This window comes from Stegastes partitus, unplaced genomic scaffold (genome assembly GCF_000690725.1).
Source record: "Stegastes partitus isolate 25-593 unplaced genomic scaffold, Stegastes_partitus-1.0.2 Scaffold888, whole genome shotgun sequence".
Lineage (NCBI taxonomy): Eukaryota > Metazoa > Chordata > Actinopteri > Pomacentridae > Stegastes > Stegastes partitus.
The window spans coordinates 398,013-422,409 of NW_007578619.1; the positions used below are offsets into that span (position 1 = coordinate 398,013).

The 24,397-nt window shown below is 42.3% G+C and overlaps 3 protein-coding genes across 3 annotated transcripts in view; 2 read left to right on the forward strand and 1 right to left on the reverse strand.

The window, feature by feature from the left end:
* grm6b (glutamate receptor, metabotropic 6b) overlaps positions 1-7,682 on the forward strand; it is a 13,599-nt gene extending 5,917 nt beyond the window's left edge. Inside the window, exons 3-10 of the mRNA XM_008293484.1 lie at positions 21-156; positions 290-444; positions 749-889; positions 1,013-1,213; positions 2,030-2,169; positions 3,336-3,959; positions 4,030-4,341; positions 7,443-7,682. Of these exons, the coding sequence (XP_008291706.1) occupies positions 21-156; positions 290-444; positions 749-889; positions 1,013-1,213; positions 2,030-2,169; positions 3,336-3,959; positions 4,030-4,341; positions 7,443-7,682 (1,949 nt within the window). The remainder of the gene's footprint in view (positions 1-20; positions 157-289; positions 445-748; positions 890-1,012; positions 1,214-2,029; positions 2,170-3,335; positions 3,960-4,029; positions 4,342-7,442) is intronic.
* Positions 7,683-9,036: 1,354 nt separating this feature from the next.
* On the reverse strand, positions 9,037-14,685 carry traip (TRAF-interacting protein). Its single transcript, XM_008293483.1, has 16 exons — positions 14,553-14,685; positions 14,252-14,370; positions 14,105-14,162; positions 13,918-14,001; positions 13,679-13,718; positions 13,462-13,589; positions 13,281-13,375; positions 12,859-12,972; positions 11,554-11,641; positions 11,357-11,446; positions 11,184-11,272; positions 10,919-11,074; positions 10,765-10,810; positions 10,580-10,684; positions 10,430-10,480; positions 9,037-9,708 (listed from the first exon to the last, which is right to left on the reverse strand). The coding sequence occupies exons 2-16, from the start codon at positions 14,347-14,349 to the stop codon at positions 9,601-9,603; spliced, it is 1,350 nt and encodes a 449-aa protein (XP_008291705.1). The 5' UTR covers positions 14,350-14,370; positions 14,553-14,685; the 3' UTR covers positions 9,037-9,600.
* A 667-nt stretch (positions 14,686-15,352) lies between these two features.
* Positions 15,353-23,703, forward strand: mon1a (MON1 secretory trafficking family member A). The gene is made up of 6 exons (XM_008293485.1): positions 15,353-15,468; positions 15,952-16,103; positions 18,648-19,031; positions 19,121-19,886; positions 20,166-20,313; positions 22,464-23,703. The coding sequence occupies exons 2-6, from the start codon at positions 15,980-15,982 to the stop codon at positions 22,602-22,604; spliced, it is 1,563 nt and encodes a 520-aa protein (XP_008291707.1). The 5' UTR covers positions 15,353-15,468; positions 15,952-15,979; the 3' UTR covers positions 22,605-23,703.
* The last annotated feature ends 694 nt before the right edge of the window (positions 23,704-24,397 follow it).

The following is a 24,397-nucleotide window of genomic DNA, read 5'->3' on the forward strand; positions in this document are numbered from 1 at the left end:
TTCCACTGTCTCTGACACAGGAGGGTTGTGTATTGCACAATCCATAAAGATTCCCAGAGAACCCAGACCAGGGGAGTTTGAGAAAATCATCAAGAGGCTGATGGAAACCTCGAACGCTCGTGGGGTCATCATCTTTGCCAACGAGGACGACATCAAGTGAGTCGAGTTCAGATTATAAAATGTGCACAAGGACGTTGTTTTATATTTAGCAGTCCAGTTCAATGTTTGATAGTAATTTTCAGTCGCTCTGCGGAAACGGTGCGATGAAGCAAAATGTGTCTTCTTTCAGACGGGTGCTGCAGGCTGCCAAAACGGCCAACCTGACGGGCCACTTCCTGTTTGTTGGATCCGACAGCTGGGGGGCTAAAAGTTCCCCAATTCAAGACCAGGAGGAGGTGGCTGAGGGTGCTGTCACCATCCTGCCCAAAAGAGCCTCTATTGATGGTAGGACACCTTATTAAATCAGATTATTACATCTAACCAGCTGTATGTAGTAGGAACACATGGCGTTGATAGATGAGTCTAATACCAATGCAACACATAAAGGAAATGAATGATTGAGAAGTCTGATAAATCTCTGACCTGATATTTAAAATTGAGTAAACTGGTCATATATCATCGTGCAAAAATGTGATTTTTTTGCTGATTTGAACACATTATCAAAGATACTCTGGCATATCAATCAAAGTCCTGTTATTCTTGACAGCTGTGTGTGACTTTCATGAAAATGCAATGTGAAATGCTTCAGGGTTCGACCAGTACTTCACTTCAAGGTCGCTGGAAAACAACAGAAGAAACATCTGGTTCGCCGAATTCTGGGAGGACGACTTCAAGTGCAAACTAACTCGCCCCGGCATAAAATACGAGCCCGGTAGAAGGAAATGTACAGGTAATAATTTTACGGTTTAATCTCCAGGGAAGTCACTGGGAATGAAAATTTAAATTTATCTTGTGCTAGTGAGCAGTTTGTCTCCTCATAATGGCCTCGTGTCCCGTTCTTGCTGTCTGCCAGGCGAAGAAAGAATCAGTCAGGACTCTCAGTACGAACAGGAGGGAAAGGTGCAGTTTGTGATTGATGCTGTGTATGCCATGGCCCACGCTTTACACAGCATGCACCTGGACCTCTGTCCTGGCTCCATGGGCGTCTGCGAGAAGATGGACCCGGTAGAAGGACGGATGCTCCTCCAGTACATCCACTCTGTGAACTTCAACGGTGAGCTTTCAACTCTTGTGTTTTTTTTTCCCCCCACCTTTCCCATGTAATGTGTGCTGATTGAGATAAAAGGAGAATTTAATTCCTTTGCTCACACTGAGAGGGAATTGCTGAGCGATAAAAGAATTCTGTAGGCAAAAAAAAAAATCCTTGCTTTCTCGCCGCTCTCTGTCACGGCAGAGGGTTTGAAAAGAAGAAAAGAAGCAAAAAAATTTAAAAGAGAAAACAGCAGAAGGGAGGTCAGCTTGAAGACGGAAGCTTTGAGATGTTTCTGCTAATGTACCTCGCTGCACAACACAGCGCATTTCTTCAAAGCGCGTCCCCTCCCTAGGGCTGCCTCCTTGCTCTTCTCTATACACAACGCTCCCGCTTTTCATCCTCGTCTTTCACAAAAAAGTCACAGTTTGGAAAAAAAAAAAACATGTTCTATGAAAGCATCCTATTTACTGCCTTCCCCTTGCTGGATGACCTTGGTTTGTATGGAAGATTTTTCTGATTGAGCGCCTGCAGGGACCTGAGAGGAACATTCAATCACGTTAGAGCAACAGAGCAGAGTGCACTGAAAGACTGTATGCGTGGAGGAGAGCCTTCACTAAAGAGCATCCTGCACTCAGCTTTCACATGATTGCACAAGACCGAAGTAAGCAGCAACACAAGCTGATTCCAACCGTGTGTGTGGGTGTTCTCTCTCCGCCGCTCGAGATGAGGCTGAATATCTCCAGCTTGAAGACGGCTTGAATTTCTCATGTCTTCTGACTCAGTTTCACTTTTTCTGATGGCGCACAGATCATTAAACCTCTGTTCTCCATCAAACAGGCAGCGCAGGAACCGGAGTGATGTTCAATGAAAACGGAGACGCTCCTGGTCGGTACGACATCTTCCAGTACCAGATGTCCAATGTCAGCAACCCCGGCTACAAGGTCATCGGCCAGTGGACGAACCACCTGCGACTCAATGTAAATATCTTTTGTACAACTTAAAATGAAGAAGCTCAGTTATTGGTTTTCTTGTTGAGAGGTTAAAGAACTCACTAGAGTATTGGAAACAGGGATGGCAAAACTATTCAACACCAGCACGTCTGACTTCCTGGGGTCTTGTCATGACTGTAAAACTGGATTTTCCAATGCTCACCTGCTACAGAATCTAATCATGGAGTGTATTTGGTGAGGGCTCACCTTAAAGGACAGCAATGAAGTATTCTAAGAGGGTAAAAAAAAACAGTAAGGGCCTGATAAATAAATAAAACCCAGTGTTTATCAGAGGGGGAGGGCCACCAGACTTCAACTCGCAGTGATGAGTTTTACAACTACCACCAGTGATGAATCTTCGACCAGAGCAGTAAATGGTTGAAGAGTTACAGCTGATGCATGTATAAATAAAATGTCACCATAATCCAGGGCTGTTGCCTCCATAATTCTACAATGCAGAGGACAATATGACTATTTTTTTCAGTTAAATCATTTCTTAGTTTGAAACAAACAAGGAATGCACTGTTAATTAGTGAGCTTTACACGTGTTAGCTAGTTAGCTTCCCGCCTGTTTCCAGTCTCCGCTAACATGAGCTATTTGTTAACTTCACATTGAACAGAAATGAAAGTGGTGAGAAAGCAAAGTGTATTTGCAAAATGTCAAACTCTTCCTTTGTCAGGTAATTTAAATTTCTATTTCCGACTAGTTTTTCACCATTAGCTGGTTAACTTAGCCTAGCGCAAAGAGTGGCTCCATCCAAAGGTAGCACAACCTGCCCACCAGAAGGTTCAAAGCAAAACTTGGGGTTTAGTGCTTAATTTTTTAGAAATTACAAAAGTGTAAAAATGTCTTTTTGAGGATCTGTTTCTTCAACAGGTGTACTAACTTCCTGGAATTGGCAAGCCTAGACTAGCTGTTTTCTAGTCTTTATGCTAAGCTAGTTTTACCAGCTCTAGCATAGTTAGCGTGAAAGTGGTAATGGGGGAGGAATAAAAAGTCAAAACGGTTCAGTTCCTGATGAATTCAGGATTGTTTCATACTCTTTCTTCTGTTAGATTGTGGTTCTTTGAGTAGGAGTACTTCTTGCCTTTTGCAAAGTCCTAGCCAGTGCTTGCACAGTAAGATGATGTGTGTTTGTGTGCCTCCATCCCAGCCAGAGGAGATGCAGTGGTCGGGCGGCGATCGTCGGATCCCTGATTCGGTGTGCAGTTTCCCCTGCGAGTCCGGCGAGAGGAAAAAGATGGTGAAGGGTGTTCCCTGCTGCTGGCACTGCGAGCTCTGCGATGGCTACCAGTACCTGCTGGATGAGTTCTCCTGTGACATGTGCCCCTTCAACATGAGGCCCTTACCGAACCGCACGGGCTGCCGGGAGACACCCATCATCAAGCTGGAGTGGAGCTCTCCCTGGGCCATCATCCCCGTCTTCCTGGCCATCCTGGGCATCCTGGCCACCACCGGGGTCATCGGCACCTTCGTCCGCTTCAACGACACTCCCATCGTCCGGGCTTCCGGCAGAGAGCTCAGCTACGTGTTGCTGACGGGAATCTTCCTCATCTACCTCATCACCTTCCTCATGATTGCAGAGCCCAGCGTGGCGGTGTGCGCCTTCCGCAGGCTGCTGCTGGGACTCGGCATGTGCATCAGCTACGCCGCCATGCTCACCAAAACCAACCGCATCTACCGCATCTTCGAACAGGGCAAGAAATCAGTCACACCTCCGAAGTTTATCAGCCCCACCTCCCAGCTGATCATCACCTTTATACTCATCTCAGTGCAGGTGAGCTTGTGAATCAGTCACATGAATCAGTCAAATCTTTTGCAGAAGTCTAATACTCCTTTCTCTACAGCTACTCGCGGTGTTCATCTGGTTTGGCGTGATGCCCCCGCACACCATCATCGACTACGAGGAGCAGAAGCCTCCAAACCCTGAGTTTGCCCGGGGCGTGCTCAAGTGTGACATGTCCGACCTCTCCCTCATGCTGTGTCTGAGCTACAGTATCGTACTGATGATCACCTGCACGGTTTACGCCATCAAGAGCAGAGGAGTTCCTGAGACCTTCAACGAGGCCAAACCAATCGGCTTCACCATGTACACCACCTGCATCATCTGGCTGGCCTTCGTACCCATCTTCTTTGGCACGGCGCAGTCGACAGAGAAGGTGGGACATTAAAATTTTACAGTTTGCTGTTGGGCATCAGAGGTTAGTCCAGGGTTTTGCAAATACTCACACATATAACTGATATTTGGAGCTCAGCTAATTATCTGATTAGTCATCTGACCAACACATATTTAGATGGTGGATTGTTTGAATAATTCTTCAAGCAAAATGTCATCTTTTGCTCGTTCCAGCTTCTCCAGTGTGAAGATTTTCAGTTTTTTTCCCTATATATTGTTGTAGATTTGATGTTTGGGGGTATGGAATGACAAAATAGCACGTTTAATCAATTAACTGAGGAAACAATCTGGAGATTAATAGAGAATGAAGATCAAAAGTACACTTGGAGAGTGTAGTCTTTAAAAAACAAAAAAAAACAAAACACCTTTCTCAAAACTTTAAATTAAAGATTTCAAATGTGCACCAAAATTGTATGGGTTCCTCCTTGACCCATGGTCCACCTCCTCATCATGTTTTAATAAAAGTTGGTAGGTTTTATGTAATTTTGCAAACAGACAGACAAACACACTTAAAGCATACCTTGGCTCTGGCCTTGGTATAGAAATGATTGTCAGCTGCAGATGCACTCAAACGTAACAGAATAAATAAATCAGGGATAAGTACTCTGCTACATTTCACTGGAAAATCTTTCCCCACCACATTTATTTGACAGCTTTACTTACTAATCATCCATCCATTATCTATACACCGCTTTATCCTCACTAGGGTCATGGGGGGCTGGAGTCTATCCCAGCTGACTCAGGGTGAAGGCAGGGGACACCTGGACAGGTCACCAGTCTATCACAGGGCTACACTTAGAGACAGACAACCAAGCACACGGGATGATTTAGAATCACCAATTAACCTCAATATGTTTTTGGACCTTGTGGGAGGTCCACAAGGTCCAAACTTTCTGCAAACTCCACACAGAAAGATCCCAGGTGTCCTCACCGGGACGCGAACCAGCAACCTTCCAGCTACGAGGCAACGGTGCTAACCACCGAGCCACCGTGCAGCCCACTGACTAATCAATGAAATTCAACATTTTACATACAAAACATGATGATGCTTTTAAGATATGATATAGACTATGATTATTTTATATACACAACAGTATATAAAGTAGCTCAAATTAGCTTCATTAATAATGATGCAACAATCACACCTTTTCAGTGGCCACTCTGACACCCAGTGAAAACTTTGATTTGTTCATCTTAAACTACATTTTGCTGCTAAACCATCAACTCCAGTAAAATCAGAAATGCAAGACTTTTACTTATGATAGTATTAAAATCAAGCAACTATTCTATTATATTCTATTCTGGATTCTTAGATTTTTTAAATTCTTAATTACTGCCTAAATAATTAGCATATAGCTGTTTGTATTCTTTAAAAAAAAAAAACTAATTTGCATATTTCAGTCAGTAATGAAAAACACACAATAACATAGTACAGAGCCCAAGAAAACAACTCTTGGCAATTTATTTGATCTTACCAGATATTCAAAGATATTCTGTCTAGTTCCACATAAAACAAACAAAAAATTGCAGCAAGTTTCACATTTCTTGTTAAATTATTGTTTTAGCTCTAAGATAAATATAGGATTTGAAATTATCTGTAATATAAAAGTGTCATTGTTGAATAGAATAAGGTGGTTCAATTCAGATTTTGTTTTTTTAATGATTGCAGATAAAATATATTTACAAATTGATAGGTTAAAGTAATTTGTGGCTTTGTTTAAAAAAAACAACAAAATAAACAATTAAGCATCCCGATGTTCATTTCCAAACTTTTGCAGGGCTCTTTACTGTAGATGCTTTATCAGTATGAGTGCAGTAAACAGTGAGGTGAATCAAATTATGCAACACAACAACACACACTAATAGTAAGAGAGTAAATGAATCCCTCAGATGTTCGGAGTGAAATCTGAGTTTGCTGCCTGTCATATCATATTTGCTTCCTGCTGTACTCGCAGGACATCCTGCTTCCACTGTACTGAGAGTTTAATTTAGCTTGTGGGCTATTTTCTGCCGTCACAAAGTACTAGACTGTTGGGGGAATATGTGAAAAATAGAGATAGGCTTTGACTAATAGAGAGTTGCATTATGAGTCAGTCAGGCTGAAACAATTAAAGCCTGAGGTGCTTTCAAAGTCTTTTCACCTCCTCCAAATGGAAATGAAGTGAATTAAGAAAAGACAGGAAGGGAACGAAAGGAGGTCAGATGAGCTGAGGACGATAGGAACCCTTTGTACACCAATTCAGCCATCCCATTCTATTAATCATCATTTAGGAGACAAGCTAAATATAGAAGGTAACTTTTGTCTGGCTCTCAAAAGTAGCGGCCATTATCCACCCATCATGTGTAGGGGCACGTGCAGGAGGAGGCGATCTACCTGTCTGATGACTGTAATTACACAAAGAGGCACCATTCACCGACTCTGAGCCAGTCGATCTGGTCTCGCCTCAGGCCACCTACATAAATACAACCCACTTTACTACTAAATCACCACGACTCCTTATAGAAATGGAGAGGTCACTGAGAGGATCTGGGAGAAAGTCTGCTGTACGGACATCAGCCTGTGTGATAGCAGGATGTGCTGCTGCTGAGGATAGTGTACAATTTATGACTTATTTATGGCACAAATATATCTTATTTATGGCACACATGGCTTTATTTATTCATGACCTGCACAGTTTTCCTGAATAATGATGAGTTCATAATTTATCGGAGGCAGATCTCAGGAGAAGTCACATCTCATTATTATTGTTGGATTTTTGCAATACGATGGGAGCCAGCGAAGAGGAGACATGGTCAAAGACCATAAATAGAGCATCCTTTCCTGACTACATATAGCCGGTCATAAATCATTCATCAGCGGAAAAACACTGTCTCCTGTGCTTTGAGATGAAAATTGTAAAGACTACATTGTGACAGCATATGAGATTACATGCAGTGTGTTTTCTTGAACTTTATCATGATGTAATCAGCCATCAACAGCATATTGATGGAAAAGAACTCTGCAGGAATTAATTGATCATTTGTTAAATGACCGCAGGTGAGTGCATGAGCAGATTTCTCTGACCTCCTGTATCTCCACTGCAGATGTTCATCCAGACCACCACCCTGACGGTGTCCATGAGCCTGAGCGCCACCGTATCCTTGGGCATGCTCTACATCCCCAAAGTCTACGTCATCATCTTCCATCCGGAGCAGAACGTCCAGAAGAGAAAGCGCAGCTTCAAAGCCGTGGTGCAGGCAGCCACCGTGTCCACGCACCTGTCCATGAAGTCTAGCGAAAAACAGAACGGAGAGTCCAAGATCGAGCCGGACAGGTCGCAGTGAAATGACACAAAATGACAAAGTCCACAGTGAGATGGTTGATGATGAGAGAAAAACTTTTGCATTTACTGCTAGTTGTGGGCTGGATTTTATTTATTTTTTCTCCCCTTTAATTGTGGAATGAACATACCAGCAAAGACATTTTGTGGATGACATTTCTTTTCACACTTATTTAGATTACTCTGATCCAGTAAACCTGGAATGAAGCACAAAAGGATTCACCTTTAAAATGGACGACTTTTCACAAGGACTGGGAGTTTTTCTTTTTTTTTTTCTAATGTCCACACGTGCACCTCAAATTGACAAGGAGGTATTGTTAGTTTAAACTCTCCCTGGGAAATGCTGTTTAGGAAAAAAGCAAAACAACAAAAAAAAAAAACCTTAAATGGCGACCTTTGTCCTACAGGAAGATGTACATGTGTGTGGAATCCCTCGGGGTCGATGAGACTGTTCACTGGCTCCAAAAGCACTGCATGGGTTCTGTGTTTTTATGTGTACATGAATGTTCTGAAACATTGTTTGTAAAGGGTGTCGTCTCTTTTTCTTCTGATTGCACTGGAAGAGAGTAGCTTTTTAAAATGCACCACCATGTCCTGTTACCGCCGCTGGAAAGGTATGATGAATCACCAGACTAGTATCACTCATCAGTCAGTGTCCAGTCACTGTTGCAACGCCGCTTTAATTACCGTTATAATTGCAGTTGTTATGGCACGAGCTGGTTTTTCATTGTGGAAATTGAAAATTCATTAGTGCAAACAGGATACAAGTGATTGTGAGCAGGATGTTTATCTTCTACCTGGTACTTTTACTTCTTCACAGTGGAAAACAATGTTTGGCATTTCCCCATATTGTCTGTTAAAATATCAAGCAATCCGCTCGAAGGTCCGTTTTGTATGGCGACGTGCCAAAATAATAGACGAGTTACTTTTATGTTCATGCATGGGAACCTTACAAGAAAGCTTCACCCTATCGGCTTTATGTGATTTTGTGCCATGAAAGGCCCTCTATCATAACAAATTCTGATTATATTAAATGTTAAAAATGAATTTAGGTGATGGCAAAAAGCAGGATGAGTCAACAACAGGCCCTCTTCTGCAAAAAAGACTACTTGCAGTATTATTTTTTTGTCACTTTCTTGAGCTTTTCTTTCTGTACTGGCACAGCCCTTTTTCAATATAAATGGATTCAGAAGTAACCATGTGCAATGCATTTTTACTCACAATGCAGGAGGGCGGCCAGACTCACGCCCTCACGAGAGAAAATGCTGTTTGTACTGCCCTCTGCAGGGCAGCGCAGCTCAGTGACATGACTGTGGATAAATGTCAGGAGGGAATTGTTTGTAGACCCCACACGAACCTTAATAAAAAATACTGTTTATTATTTGAGTTTGGTTACGTTAAACTAAAAAACACCAACATCATATCCACATGTAGGTTAACATAATCTGTTATTTTTCACCCAGTCTCCACATATTAACCTACATATCCACATGTAGGTTAACATGTGGAGACTGATAGAAAAATGACTGATTATTTTTCAGTGTGCAGAGAAGAGATGTGGCTGTGACAATCAATGCCATACTGGGAGCAGCTCAGTCAAAAGGTTTGCAGATAAATCTGTCTCTCACACACATGCACAACTACAAGAGGAGGCTCCAAACCAAAGCCTGGTCAGGACAACAGTCTACACAAACAAGTTCACGTCAACACAAAAGTGAATGTGTGGCAGGTTTGCCGACATCACCAAAAAAAGCCAGTATTTGTTGTCAGGTCGAAGGACAGTTGCTGCTTTTAAAATAAAAGTTCAAGCAGAAAGTCCTGTTAGGTGTTGAGTGGCAGAACAGCTGCCAGGCTGCTCCCTGAGCCAGAACAGCACCAGCAAGCGTCTTCACAGGCAGTATCCTGAACTTTGATTCCAATATTTACTCGAGGAAGCCGTCCAGAGTCAGACAAGTTGAAATCTTGGGTGGAGGCCTGGTCACCTTTTTCCTTTTAGCTTTCATCAGCGGGCGAATCTCTGATAAAGGAGACTGGAGCGGAGCGTTTGGTTAAGGAATAATGCCGTCCAGTTCCTACTGAAGGTTTTGTCCTAAATATTTGCTGAAGCACTTTGGTTTATTTCATAACTCTGTTCAGACACACAGAAATAACATTCATTTGGAGCTTAACAGCTCAGTTTTGACCTTTAATAGAGCTGTTAGTAGAGCGTTACTCTAACTAAACTTGAATAAGTCCTCCTGAAGGTTTAGAACAAAAGTGAAAAATTAATTAAGATTAAGCCGTAATATTATTTAATTGCATTTCTTAAAATACATTTTGTTAATGGCCATGTTAATGATTCATATTTAAGGCTTGAATGCCTTCTCTTATGGGGGTAAAAAAACAGCGTGATTTCAGTTACCAGTAAAGAGGCAAGTAATTATAAAGAAGATGTATTTAAAATGCTCAAATACCTCGCTGGTAAACCTTTAAAGTAGAATCTATGCCTCCTCCTTCATTGAAAATCCATGAAAAACAAGTATATTCATTTAAAAATGTAAACTATTGGATGCAAGCTACTGAACTGAAACTCTATTCTTAGTGTTTGTGCAGTTTAGACTTCAGGTTTCCACATCACACTTCCATTTTCAGCAGAAAAAATAGAATAATAGAGTAGTGAAAGTCTGAACATAAACCCTTTCTTCATAGAGAAGCTCAAACATCCAGGAGAAGGAACACAGACTGCATCCCAAACGACAGAAGAAAGGATACAGGTTGAATGAATTTAGTTCGTCCTCCTAATCCATCATAACCAGTTCTGACCTGAAACAAACAAAAAAAGTTCTTTCAAACAAAACAGTCAAGGAACAAACAGCACATTGAAGCAGAAGACTCTGAAGGAAGTGGTTGTGTTGTACGTACAACTCCAGACTTCCTCTGAGGGTCCAACATGCTGCCGAAAGTCTTCTTTCTAAAGAGGAGGGAGTTCCTCAAGAAAGGATCCATGACTGAATCTTCATCTCGTGCCTGACACACCAGAAAACATGTCAGCGAAACGTTGACCCCGTTTAGTAATGGTTATTGTAGAGTGACTATTAAAAACTTACCTTGCTCGAAGATGAGGTTTTTTCATTGTGTTTGGACGCAGATGTTCTGAAAAACAAACCATTTTACAGCATTTTCACTTAAACTGACCCAACACATGGCTCTGAGTTACAACAAGTAAACACACATCTCCACACTGAGCAGCATGAAACTTACACAGGTGGCTCCAGACGCATCTTCTTCGATGGGACCTGCTTCGGTCTCTTGGCCGCATCGTCTGGGGTAGTGATGTCATAGGTCATGTTGAGGTCAATGTCCTCGCTGTCTGCCGGCTGGTGGAGGCGAGGCTGCTTCAGCTCCAGAGGGGCCGGGCTGACAGGTAGGCAGAGACAAGTCATCAGTAAAATACCTATAACAAGTGTTTTTATGAGAGTCATGTCAGAGTGTGAGGGGGTTCAAGTCCAGCGGCTGGTTGACACACCTTTCAAATACGAGCCGACTGAGGGCTTCGTTCGTCCGTGTCGGCGTGCTCAAAGTCTTCTGAAGAAACTCCACCTTCTTCTTTAGACTCTGTGGACAAGATAAATGCAGAGATCACAACAGCGGACTCCTCCGATACCAAAAGTAAAAGCATATTTGTTTCATTTTCCTCACAGAGATTTCTTTGTCAGCACTGGCCAAATCTTTCTGCAGAGACTTCATGTCATCTTTGGTCTGATTCACCTCCACTGCAGCTTTTTGTAACTAAAATGACACGCACACAAAAGAAAAAAAAAAAAAATTATGGCTTAAAAACTTCACATCACAGAACCAATTCCTCTGAGTGTGATGACTTATTAAATTCAAGTTACCTTGTTGTTGGAAGACAGCACTTCTCTCTTCAGCTTCTCACACATGTCATTTGAAGACTTCAGGCTTCCCTTTAGATTATCATACTCTCTGAAAATAAGGAAGGAGATTAATAGTGATGGAAAGTTGAATTCATTCGGGCTGAGCTCAAAATTAACCCTTCCACCACAGTACTTCATATGGATGTAGTTCTTCTAAGTGTACCCCCAGAAGGCTTTGAGGGAAGAGCTAAAATCTAATTGCTACAAATACATATTACAGCGAGGTGGTTCAAACCTGGATGCAAAGTTTGGAGCTGTACTAGACGGAGAAAGCTCCAAAAAGTCTAGATTTATAAAAAGATATAACCTGAGAATGGCTTATTGCAAAGCAGTTATGATCTCCACAAATGAAGTTATCATTAGTTTGTTCTTAGCAGGATTATGCAAAAACTATCAAGCTGATTTTCATGAAACTTGGTGGAGAGGTGGAGGGCAGGCAAACAAAGAACATACTCGATTTTTATCTGGTTTGGAAAGAGAATGTCCATATCATACAAGAGTGAAATATTGGCTTTGGCAGAGGTCTGCGCTCCCCAAATGCCCTTCTAGTTTCTTCTATGCCTGTATGATGCCAACAATCACTGACAACAACAGGAGTTTGCTCATGGAGCCAACAAGCTGTATAAAAATGAAACCAAAATTCCTCAGCAGCAGTTAATGAAAGAAATATACAAAGCCCTGGCTACATACAGAGAAAAGTGATAAATTTGAAACTAACCAAACTGATACTGTTGGCCCTCTCTGCATTTATTAAGAAACTGGGGGTGACTTGCCATACCACAAGCATTCAGTGGGTGCCACAGCAAGCATAAGAAAAACAGAGTAAATTTTAATTCATTGTGCACTAATTTCATTTCAGCTCAGTGTGAGAGTTTCTACAGATGTTTAGCAGTCGTCCTTTTTTTCCCTTCTTCGCTCCAACATTTTAGAATGATGTGGAAATGGACTGGAGCAGCACAGACACATGAGGAGCGTAAGAGAAACGCATCAAGTGAAAAATAACGTTACACCAGTTGACAACAACTTGTTTCATCTATTCAATGTATTTTACAATGCTGGCATGGACTAATGGTTGCGGCTGGATTTTTTTTAAATGGGTCTCAAATACAGAACCTTGCTGGTTGCAAATGAAGAGAGGGAGGACGGGTGGTAGTCTGAGGTTCTCTACCAAAATCCAGTGGTTCTGAAAGTTGTAAACCTTTAAACTTAACGTAAAGAAAAAAACCAAAATGATCTGACATGACCAACACCGCTCAGGCTTCTTACTTTTTGAGAGAGATGCAGTAGATAGAGAGCTGCTCCACCGCTGCCTGGCTGACACCCATATCTGTGATCATGGACTCCACCTCTGCTCTCTGGCCCTGTAACAGCACATCCAGGCTGGGGACAAAACAGCAGCATTAGTGCACAACCTGAGCATGACACTCTTTTATATTGAAGGAAGGCACAGGATCATACAGAGCCTGCAGACATTTTGATTAAAAAATCCCTATTGTCACAAAGAACAAAATACTGGGAATTTTGATGCATGCTATTGATGTAAAAACATGTAAATGACAGGTTTGCACTTCTAGTTGATTCCTCCCAGACGAAATGCAAATATGTAATAGCTCGTAGACATAACATGACCATCTAAAACACCCTATCTAGAAGTTTAAATATGACGGTGTATAGTACACTGTGGGTACCTTTCATAAGTTTTCATTCTGGTCCTGAGTCTTCGTGCCTCCTCCTTGGCAGCCTGAACATCATTCTGTTGCATCTCTAAGTATGACATCTGTTTCTGTAAGTGATCAAAAACATTATATAAGATATACAGCTATGATCTGAGTGGGTGTAAATACAGGGTATAAACAATGGAAAACCTACTCGCAGGGCACAACACAGCATCTCCTTTTCCATAATCTCTTTCCGCACACTATCCAGGTCTCTCCTCTGCTTGTCCACAGTGTCCTTTAAACTGTCCATCACCTTCTGTTTGTCCCGCCAGTCTTGCTCTACAAATCAGTCAGGCAGAGGATCAACTACCACAGCCGACCTTTCACAATCAAGCATTACCGTATCACATCACACTCGGGTTTCTTACCTTTAGAGCTTAGAACTGCCTTCATTCGGCCCAGCTCATTCTGACGGAGGGCGAAAGACGCAGTGAGAACAAAAGCTATGATGCTCGAAATTAAATTCAAACAACTTAATGGCAAGAATGACCATATGTTGGCGTTTAGGCATGAAGAGTTACAAATCTCATCACTGACTCATCTGGGCTCAAACTATTTCTCACATAAAACATCAAAACCATCAAGTTAGGTGCTGTAAGTCTGGTACCTGCAAGCTGTCCGGGTCCGCACTGGCCTCCTCCTCTCCACCAACGTCAAAGAACAGCCTGTTGATAATGTGCCTGGTGCTGACCTACACACAGAGCACAATAATAAGCCATTACACTTTAATCTTTCCTCTATTTGGCAAGTTGGCTCCATCTGGGCTGGTATAATGGTGGTATTTGGAAGCATACCTGTTTACGACATTGTGGACAGGTTTTAGTGGGGGCTGTCTGAAACCACTGAAGAAGACTGAGAGAGAGGAGAAAGAAAAAACAGTCAGTTGCGTTATTAACTCCAGGATATTGTTAGGATTTGACTTTTTAATTATATCAAGCTACCATTCATAGTGGAAAGTGTGTCCGCAGTGGATGGCAGCCACATCTCTGGAGTGATCGAAGAAATCGGAGCAAATTGTACAATATGCTCGGATAGGCATCTTACTGACATAGAGATCCCCCTGTCATGGCAGTAGAAAACGGCATTAGAGAAAACTGCTTCTTATTGTAAGTGAGAATATTTGTTATTCTGTGCTTGTTACGTTGCATAACAAATAAACGTTGGTGAGACTTCAGTGGTCCAGTCACGCTCGACAGCTAGCTAAATGTTGACGTTAGCCTTAAATTCAGTCGACCTACTCACCCAACACCGATGTTAAGTTACTGCACAGCTCTTCGAAATAAAGTCAAGCATCCCTAATCGTATCTGGAATGTGTCATTTTAACCCAGCTCAGGTGAAACTGTGAGACGCAACCTCGCTAGCTAACACAAACACAAAGCTTCCTCCATGGCGGCTCCGTTTCCCCGCTGTACGTTCAAACGAAGTCCCGCCCCCTGACGGTGCGTTCACTGCTCCTCGTATTCCTGGTAACCGATCTGTCAGTTGAGCAAACCGTTTATTATGCATTCAAAATGAGCTCACGTTGTATCCTAACACGAATCAAACTAGAAACCAGAGCCCATAATAAAAAAAATAATACAATTAGAACCCCATAATCACAAATTGAAAGTTGTTCTCGTCATTCTTTTTTTTGGACTCCACTCATGTTACAGGCCACAAATGCATCAAGGGTTTTCTTTCATAATTATCTCACAGAACATTCACAGAGCAAAGAGAATCGTTGTTCCTCGTTAGCAGTTCTTAATTAATTCCCGCGAGACTAAATCAAGAGATAATAAATCGTGTTCTCCATTGAACATCTTCATAAGTAACGGACAGCGTGTGTGATGTCCGACGTGCTATGAATGCACCGTAAAGATAAAATAAAAGTAAAATAACTAAATAAATAAATTACATACTTTAACATGCAACACAGAGCTGCCAGACTGGTTTTTTACATGCTTCAAGATTAACTGTTTTAAAAATTGTGATCACACTCCAAAGAAAGTCTCCGAAAGACAACTTCATATCCCACAATCCCTACTTCCGCAACTCAGCAGGGCATGTAGCAAGAAGAAGAACTTGTGTCTGCTCTCTGCTAGTTTGTTAGCTGCGGCAACAGTGACAGACGAGTTGTGGAGCTCAACTCTCACATGCAGACAGCTGCGGACATGAAAGGTAACACGCTGGAAATAATTTAACGAGTCTTGAGGGCTCTTTGTGAGAACGAAGGCGGTGAAACCCGGCTAGCTTTGGCTGTTGTTGATTTTCTGCTAAAGTTAGCATTCAAAGTAGCCCCTTGAAGTTGTGCCCCAGCAGATCTGACGTCTCTCTGGGAAGTGAAGGCTGGTAAACAAGAGGAGAGCTGTGACTTATGTAAAGAATGAGAGTGAATGTTATTTTCTCCCCAGACTCTTGTTTTGTTTTCCTCTGTAGCTTCACACCAGCCACTGCTTGTACTAAGAAGAGTGACATTCAGCTACAGCTGCCAAGTTTCTTTAAGGAATACAAAGTCAGACCATAAAATTTTCATGCACAGCTCACCAGTGGCCTTGTCAAAACAGTAGCACACCACAAACAGCTTGTTCTTCTGTCCTAGCCTCAGTCACGAAGCTGTTGACCTTTGTTCTCATAGTCTTGTCTGTCCATCTGTCCTGTCAGGTGTGTGTTCCTGCCATAAACAGCAGTGATGGATGGAGAACCCCAAAGGGCGACCGCCTCGTGGGAAAATGGTTTGCTGCCTCCAGTGGACCGCCTTCGATTGGACAGGGCAGAAAGTCCCACGCCAGGTCTGGTGGAAGGGACAGAACCAGGTGAGCTTTGCCCGCTTTCAGCCCGCTGTGTCATCTCAGTTCAGTTTCATTTATATATATCTCAAGGCACCTGAAAAAACCACAGAGAGAAACCCAACAAATTCAAAGATTCCATTTGAGCAGCACTTAGCAACGGGGGGAAGAAAAAAAAACAACAACTTCCCTTTAACAGGAAGAAACCTGCAGCAGAACCAGGATCAAGGAAGGTAGTCATCTTCCTTGGCTGGTTTGGGTAAATCGATAGAGACAATCAATGCATAAGACAATAGGAAGCACGGGGGAGGTTGCTCCACAGCCTGCAGGGAGGACAAAACACAAACTATGGAAGGGAAAAGACACAAAGTTAGTGACATGCAATGGTGGCATATAAATGCATGAAGAGAGAAATAGAGGAGAGATGCTCAGTATGTCATTGGAAGGCCTATAGCGGCATTATGAACATCCTTAACTGGAAGCAGAAAGAAAAGTTTTAAGCAGAATCTTAAAAGAAGAAAGGATGACTACCTCCTGAACCCATACTGGGAGCTGTTTTCTCAGTAGAGGAGCCTGATAGCTTGAAGGATCTTTACTGCTGTCAGTAAGCAGTCAAATTACATTTTGCATACATCTACTTTAAATATATGATTTTTTTGGTGGTTTTTCACTTTGCATGTTCTTCTCACTTTAAGATAATGCCTTCTGCTGCAGCAAAAAACAACTCCTACATCAGTGGGATTTTCCCATTTCAAAGACTGCAGGACATTCTGCATGTCTTGAGGCTTGGATAAGTGGATTAAAGAACTTTTGCATGAATACATTTTTTTATTCATGCCATCTTGTGGCCCGTCCCTCATGGGATCATTTTGCAAAACATCCAAAACATTTTCAGTACACGTGTGCAAGGTTTACAGTTCACCAGAGAAAGCTTTCAGTCAAGCATCAGTCCGTGGATGAAATTCCAACGGAAAAATCTGTTTGCTTCTGCCTGCAATAATACTGATTTCAATGGGTATATAGTTGTACTATGATAAAAACGTGCTTAAAAAGCACGAATACTTCTCTGTAACTTCCGTCATGATAGAGGAGCGTGCCATGAGTAAGACTTCCTTCTGCTGACTGGTGGTTTCTAGGCAACGGCTAAGCAGAAAAACCAGAGTGACTTGTTTGGATCGTGTGAATAAACTACTTTAAAGTAAAAACTTCTCTATTTTATGCTGTTATAAACGTGCAGCGCATCAAGGGGTGGACTCGTACTGAACACTGTGAGACAGCATGAACATGCACATCCTGTCTGCGGAACCAAAGGGCAAAGTGCTTGTGATATATGTGCAAAACTGAACTTCGCTAGTAAAGAAGGAGCACCTGCAATAATAATGTCTGACGTTTATGTGATAAACACATTACTGCACTTGGAATATCGCACCATACTGACATTATCTGGAGACATTATACTGCAACAATAATAAGACAAACTTTTCTTGACTGAAGTCTGGAAAACATATTTGTCAGAGTGTTTCACACTGACATCATGTCTGCAGCAGCTCACGTCTGTCACATCACATTCTGCTTGAACAAATCCAACACTTGACAGGAAAAATGATGTAACATTGTCTGGATTTGGTCTTCCCAAACTGGGGATAAACAGGACATTTTTGCAGTATTATCCTGCTGACTCATTATCAGATGCGTTCCATTTTTTCCCCTCTAAATTAAATAAGCTTTGACGAGAGGTCGTTAATTTCCCTCACTGTGGCTGCTCTGAAAAGTGGTAAACTAGTTTAGAACAATGGTTGTTTTTGTTTCTAAATGAAATGTTCAGTAATAGATCAAATCAAACATCTGCTATTTAGACTTTATTTAGAACTGGGAGTATCACCATTCAGTGTTTCAAAGGCAGTTTTTCTTTTTTTTCAGTAATATTACAAGATCCTGTCTTTCAAACAGACATAAAATATGATGCATCTGACAGTTAATCTCAACATTTGCCAGATTTTTCAGACACCGTATCTGTCCAACACCAACCCTATTTGAGACTGTCTCATCTACAACAAAGGAGACAGTCCTGGATAAAACATTTAGGGAGGGACTTGTGCTCTTCAGCACATGTGGGGGAATAAATGAGACATACATTTGCCAACTCGTTAGCCTTCATCACTGCAGTCTTTTCTCTTGTAAAAGCAATAAGTACTACTTCAACACACTTAGACGCTCTGTAAGGAATAAATCTTACCTTCCCCATGCTTGTCAAAATTTGTCTTTAAGGATGCAAAGTAGATGCAGCATTTTTGTCAAGAGAAAATACTTCAAGGTTGACGACTAAGTGGTTGGTTTGGCAAATGTACTTTTGGTTAACCGCTGCACCTCCATTAGAGAGCAGTGCACAGCTGCTTCACTGAGCTTTTGTTTGGGAGCCGTCCGGGAATGTCTCCTTTTCACGGGATGAACAAGGCCAGGGTAACACATACAAAACAGCTAAAAAAAAACTCCAACAAGACTTTGTTTTGTGGCACATTTATGCCTTATAGTGACAAACATCTGGCATGATTTGTCCCCACGTTGATGCAGGTGCTGGTCAGAAGAGTGCCATGTTCGTCCATGCACAGTCCTTCGAGGATCTGACTGCTGCGGCTGAGGAAGAGGCCCAGAGGGCAGCTGAACTTGGCGAATCAGCAGGACAGTGTGCAGAGGAGCTCAAGGTGCTGGCTGGGAAGAAAGCCACTGAGGAGCAACACAACAACGACTTTTCATCAGAGAGGACCAAGGAGGAGGACGTGTCCAGTGAGGCCTGGCGGAGTCACAGAAAACACGTGTTTGTGCTGAGCGAGGCTGGAAAGCCGATCTACACTCGCTACGGCACGGAGGAGGCCCTGTCCAGCACCATGGGGGTGATGATGGCCCTCGTGTCTTTTGTAGAGGCTGAGAAGAACATCATCCGCTCCATCCATGCAGGTCAGAATAAACTGCAGTATTAACAGTTCATAAGGTAATCATGTGTGCTTTACAAGTCTATGTAACTTCTGCTAACGTGTCTGTATCAGATGGCTGTAAGGTGGTTTTCCTCACCAAGAGTCCTCTGGTCCTGGTGGGCGTTTCCCGGACCTGCCAGTCAGACAAGGAGCTGCTGCGAGAGCTGCAGTACATCTACTACCAGATCGTCAGCCTGCTCACCCTCACCCAGCTCAACCACATCTTCCAGCACAAGCAGAACTACGACCTGCGCCGCTTGCTGGCCGGCTCCGAGTATCTCACAGACAACCTGCTGCACCGTCTGGACCGAGACCCCGGCCTGCTGCTCAGCGCCGTCACCTGCCTGCCTGTTGCCAGCTCCTCCAGAGACGTAGTGTCATCTAGCCTGCAGGCCGCCAAAGCCAAAAACCTGGTGTTCTCCATCCTGCTGGCCGGCGACCGCCTGGTGACCCTGATCAGAAAAAAGGACCAGTTCCTGCACCACATAGACTTGCACCTAGTCTTCAACCTCGTCGGCTCCTCCTCGTCCTTCCGAGAGGGTGAAGGCTGGACGCCGATCTGTCTGCCAAAGTTCAACACTGCAGGATTTTTCCACGCTCACATTTCTTATCTGGAGCCTGCGTCCGAGCTCTGCCTCATCCTGGTCTCAACTGACAGAGAGGACTTTTTTAACATGTCCGACTGCAAGAAACGCTTCCTGGAGAGGCTGAGTAAACGCAGCGCCTACCAGGCTCTGAAGGAGGCACTTAAAAATCCCAGCTACTCTGTGGAGCAGGTCGGCATCCCAGAACTGAGGCACTTCCTGTACAAATCAAAGAGCTCTGGGCTGTACACCAGGTGGGTAACTGCATCTGGTAAAATGTTGTGGGAGTTGAGAGAAAGTTATTTAAAAAGTTGAAGTCAATATTCAGAGTGGTTGGTGAATAGTTTTCATTTCATCATTTCCACTCAGTAATTAACGTTGCTGCTTTTTCAACTAAGAGAATGAGGATTAGTTTGCAGGCATTTTAGAACTCAAGATACTTAAATAATACATGTTCAGTACGATGTTTCTTTTTGGACGTTCTTTTCCCTGATGAGTGCAAAACCTTGTTTGTGCAAACCGTCTTTCTCCAGTCCAGAGTTTCCGGAGGTGTACCAGTCTGACGAAGAGCAGGAACGACTGATGGGCTTGTACCAGGACCTTCACAGCTGCTTGCACCATCCAACCAGACCTCTCCGCACCTTCTACCGCTGCAGTGAAAGTGAAAACCTGATGGCATGGGTAAGTCTGGCCTTGTGAGAAACACCACAGCAGAATTTCATTTTTTTCAAGCATTGGAACTCAAAACATTCTACACCTCAATATCTCAGACGGCAAATGACAGGAAAACATCAAATTAAGTTGCGCATCATGCAGTAAGATCGTCAGAGCATCACAACATCACATCTTAATCACTGACTTTTATCAGTGTTAGATTCTAAAAATGAAATGTTTATTATTTAGAATCTGCAATGTTCATTTCCTCAATAGTATTCAAGCTTTGTTTTTATTTTTTTTTTTATTTTTATTAATGAATGAATTTATATATATATATATTTTAAGCTAACAAAAACACAACAATTCATAGTTACAGGTTTATATGCTGGTATAAACAAAGATTCTGGGACTGCTGCCCTCTGAAAATCAGTCCAAAGTATCAATTCGAGTCAAGCCTTTGTTAATCCTGGTGACAACATGCGCTGGGTTTGTGGTGAGCGAATAAGAGAAGCTGAAACCTGAGGTGAAGTGACACTCCTGCTACCTACCAAGCGTTTACCGTAGAGTTGTAGGTAACCTGTGTTATGTAGGTCCAGTGTGGCTTTACTGTGTAAAAGAAGAAACCAGCATAGAGCCACAGCTACGTTGAAGTGCATGAAGACAGGCCTGATCACTGTGTCACTGTTGTCAAACATGAAGTGTCTAGACAGGCCTAAGTTTGTGTAAAAGCAATTCATCCATAAATGTTATGAACCATGTTCGCTACTCCGAAAGAAGGAAGTAAAAGCCCAGTTCATTCAACTTCATCTTTCTAGCCCCTTTCAGACGTTGCACTCTGTTCTGTTAATCTGATGGCAACTGTCTGCTTCACCTTGCTCACTCTGTAAAAGCTGCACCGGCACTCTTACTAGGTTGGACCCAAATACTATTTTGGTATCACTTTAAGCATGACACAAGTGTGAACTACATGCAGTCACATTAACAGATAGACATGCACAAGAAACAGTACTTGGAGACATGTGAAGTGATTTAGGGAAGGAATTTTTTGCATTTTAGCACTAATATTCATCCAAAGACATCACAGAGAAGCTTATTACACAGTGCATGTGCTAAATCACAGCATACCTTTCAATCACTTTGCCATCCAGTTTTAAATCTATTCCACTCCAAACTGACATAAAAGAAAAAAATTCTGCGATTAAAAGAAACACTAACTGCTTAAGTTAATGATTTTTGCCAATAATAAATGTAATCTGGACTTTTTTTCCCCACAAGATGTCACCAGGACCTAATATTGCTTGATGAAGTTTTTCCTCTGTGTTTATTAAATACCTGCAGCAGGATCCACATGTGTGTCCCTCAAATACTCATAATTATAAATTATCCCCAACACAAAGAGCGATCAGTCTGTCCAGGGATCCAACGAGCTGAACGAGAATCACAGTTTGTTGCTTCCAGCTGGGTTTTAAATACCTGCAGCATCAAACGACAGCTGGATCCATATGAGCGTCTCCAAAATGAGAGAGTTGTGCACATTTCTGCACGGAGCAGTAACTTCATTATAATTATAGATTATGACGTGTATCACTCGGGTGCTTTGGCTCTCTCTCCAACACTGTGGTGGGTTTGTCTGAATAAGGCTGTGAGGAACAGTAATGTCATAGTGACTTATGCCTGAATGGCAGAACGCCTTCACTTTAATGGATTGAAGAAACGACGATGTTGCCGATTCCACATCTGAAAAGGGCTTCTGTCTCCACCTCATTACTGCAGAGCTGGTGCGGATAGTAAAGGTTACCAGCTAATGAGCCAGTATAGAGTAAAGACTCTTTGCTTAAAACTGGAGTTCTCTCTACTGAAACACAAACACTTACTAGGCTGCAACACACAGACTGCAGTCAAAAGAAAATATTGTTTTGCCTTATTGCAACAAAATAAGCAGTTATTTTGTAATCCTACTCACAAGGTTATTAGTGCACGCAAACAAATGCTGCATCACAGATTCAGGGATCGCTGGTGTGGGCTTCTGAAGAAGCACTGAGGCTTGTTGGAGGTAGATGTATTCTGAGGACTGAGCAAGTGAATTACAGTTTTGGGACAGCCAAAGCCAAAGGAATGCTACTTCACACAGCCTTTTTCGTGCCACTTACCTCCTTCTACCTTTTCTCCTTTAGGTGACAAGCGGCTTCGAGCTCTACCTCTGCTTCAGTCCGCTGGCGACCAAGGCCTTGGCGGTTTCTGCTGTCAACAAACTGCTGAAGTGGATCAGGAAGGAGGAGGATCGCCTCTTCATCCTGAGTCCTCTCACATACTGAGCCCTCTGCTGCCGGCTGACCTCCTGAATCAAAAAGCGACGCCCTGAACGCTGACTGTCCTGGTGCTAGCAGACGATGAAACAGCAGTCACGTCAGCGTTCATGAATGATTGTCTGAGCTGCACATTTCTTGCTTTTGGAATAATAATCTAATTTAACTGTCAGATTTGTGATGATGTAGGCTGTACTGCTGTAAGCGCTATTTTAACTAACTAGATTTTTATAACTTTTAATTTGAATAACAGCAGACGGAGGCAGCATCAGCACAAAAACATGTGGCGTTTGCATGCTGTTGACGCTCTGTCATTAAAGATTGTTTCAGTGTAACACAGCTTTTATGCCTTATGTCGGTCTTTTTAATGCTATGAGCTTAGCTCTTAAAAATCAAGAATCAAACTGGATTAGAAAAACTGGAAATTCCTCAAGAGCTGCACTAGAATGTATTCTGTTCTTGCTGGCAAAACACGAGCTAACCACATTCCACTTGTGTTTTCTTTTTATATGATGACCAATAACTGTAAGAACCATTGCCATTTTACCTCTATGCACTTTCTTTATGCAAAGGCCACTCCAAGAGAGAGACTGGATTCTGTTTGCTGCTGTTAAATGTTGACATGTATTGTTAATGTCAGTATAAAGGAATGGAAATGCAAGTCCATTAATCTTCCAGGGTCCATTAACATTTTCCTTTTGTGTTCACTTTACCGTAGTTTTCGTGTTAATAGCAACAAAAAGAGAGAAATGTTTCTGCTTGTGTCTCATTATGACGGTTCTTAGTATCATGGGATCCTGCTTTGCTTATTAAATCCAGTGTTGCCAATCTTCCTCCACTAATCATTCCTTTGCTAATAGTCATTGTGCAAAGCCAACGATGAGATTTATGGCCGCCGCACAGTTGCACAATTGTTATGCATAAATAAAGACTGTCTCAAAGATTCTGTGTCCTCCTTGATTCTAATACGGTAGCAGTGTTGTCGTGCCAAAAACTAACTGTGCTCTTGATGTTAACGCTGTAATTTGCAGTTTATGTACATCTACAGCTGCTGTTATCTGGATGGGACAGTCAAAAGATGCAAATAAACAGAAGTTGTGTGGCAAAAGTGTGTCTTTTTGAAACAATTTGTTTGACCTGATTGAAGAATAAAAGAATATTTGCAGTTTAAATTGTAATCAGGCCAGACACTAAGGATGATTACAAGTAATACTAAAGCTGACGTATTTGGGCTGTATGAGTTTGGTTTGTCGAATATACTTGTTTAGACTTTAATTAACATGATTAGCAAATGGATTCATTTTTAAAATAAATGATCTTTTCCCCCTATATTATTTCAAACATAAACCCCCCCAGGAATAAAAAAAAAAAACAAGTAATTCTAATGCATTAATGACATTTCAGCCACAGTGTACGAGCTGCAGAACTGAGAACTGCTCCTGTAAAGCTGTTTCAACAGGTAAAAAAACAACTGGATTGGTTTGAGTTTACGGTACATAGCAGATGCATGAGGATCCTCTTCTTTATGGCACCACACCTGCTTTACCAGGAGCTTCAGACATGCTGCTGTGTTGCCTAAACAGTAGGTGAGCTGTACACTTGGAGCAGGATAAATATAGCAGCAGGAGCCCTGATGCTCAGAAACAGGGTCACCTCTAAGATATAAGAAGGAAAACAGCCATGTGTATATAAAAAAATAGCTCTGTAAATAAATGATCACCATCAGTTTATGGTATCCTGGAGGTGCGTAAACTCACGCAATGTGGGTTAATTGGCTGTGTGCTGCTGTGAGGCGGTGGAGG

Coding starts and splice junctions, on each gene's coding strand:
- mon1a (XM_008293485.1), top strand. CDS start 15,980: ATGGATGGAGAACCCCAAAGGGCGACCGCCTCGTGGGAAAATGGTTTG. Junction 16,104..18,647: donor GGTGGAAGGGACAGAACCAG/GTGAGCTTTGCC, acceptor ACGTTGATGCAG/GTGCTGGTCAGAAGAGTGCC. Junction 19,887..20,165: donor AGCTCTGGGCTGTACACCAG/GTGGGTAACTGC, acceptor GTCTTTCTCCAG/TCCAGAGTTTCCGGAGGTGT.
- traip (XM_008293483.1), bottom strand. CDS start 14,349: ATGCCTATCCGAGCATATTGTACAATTTGCTCCGATTTCTTCGATCAC. Junction 13,590..13,678: donor GGCAGTTCTAAGCTCTAAAG/GTAAGAAACCCG, acceptor ACTGATTTGTAG/AGCAAGACTGGCGGGACAAA. Junction 10,811..10,918: donor ATGCGTCTGGAGCCACCTGT/GTAAGTTTCATG, acceptor TTTGTTTTTCAG/AACATCTGCGTCCAAACACA.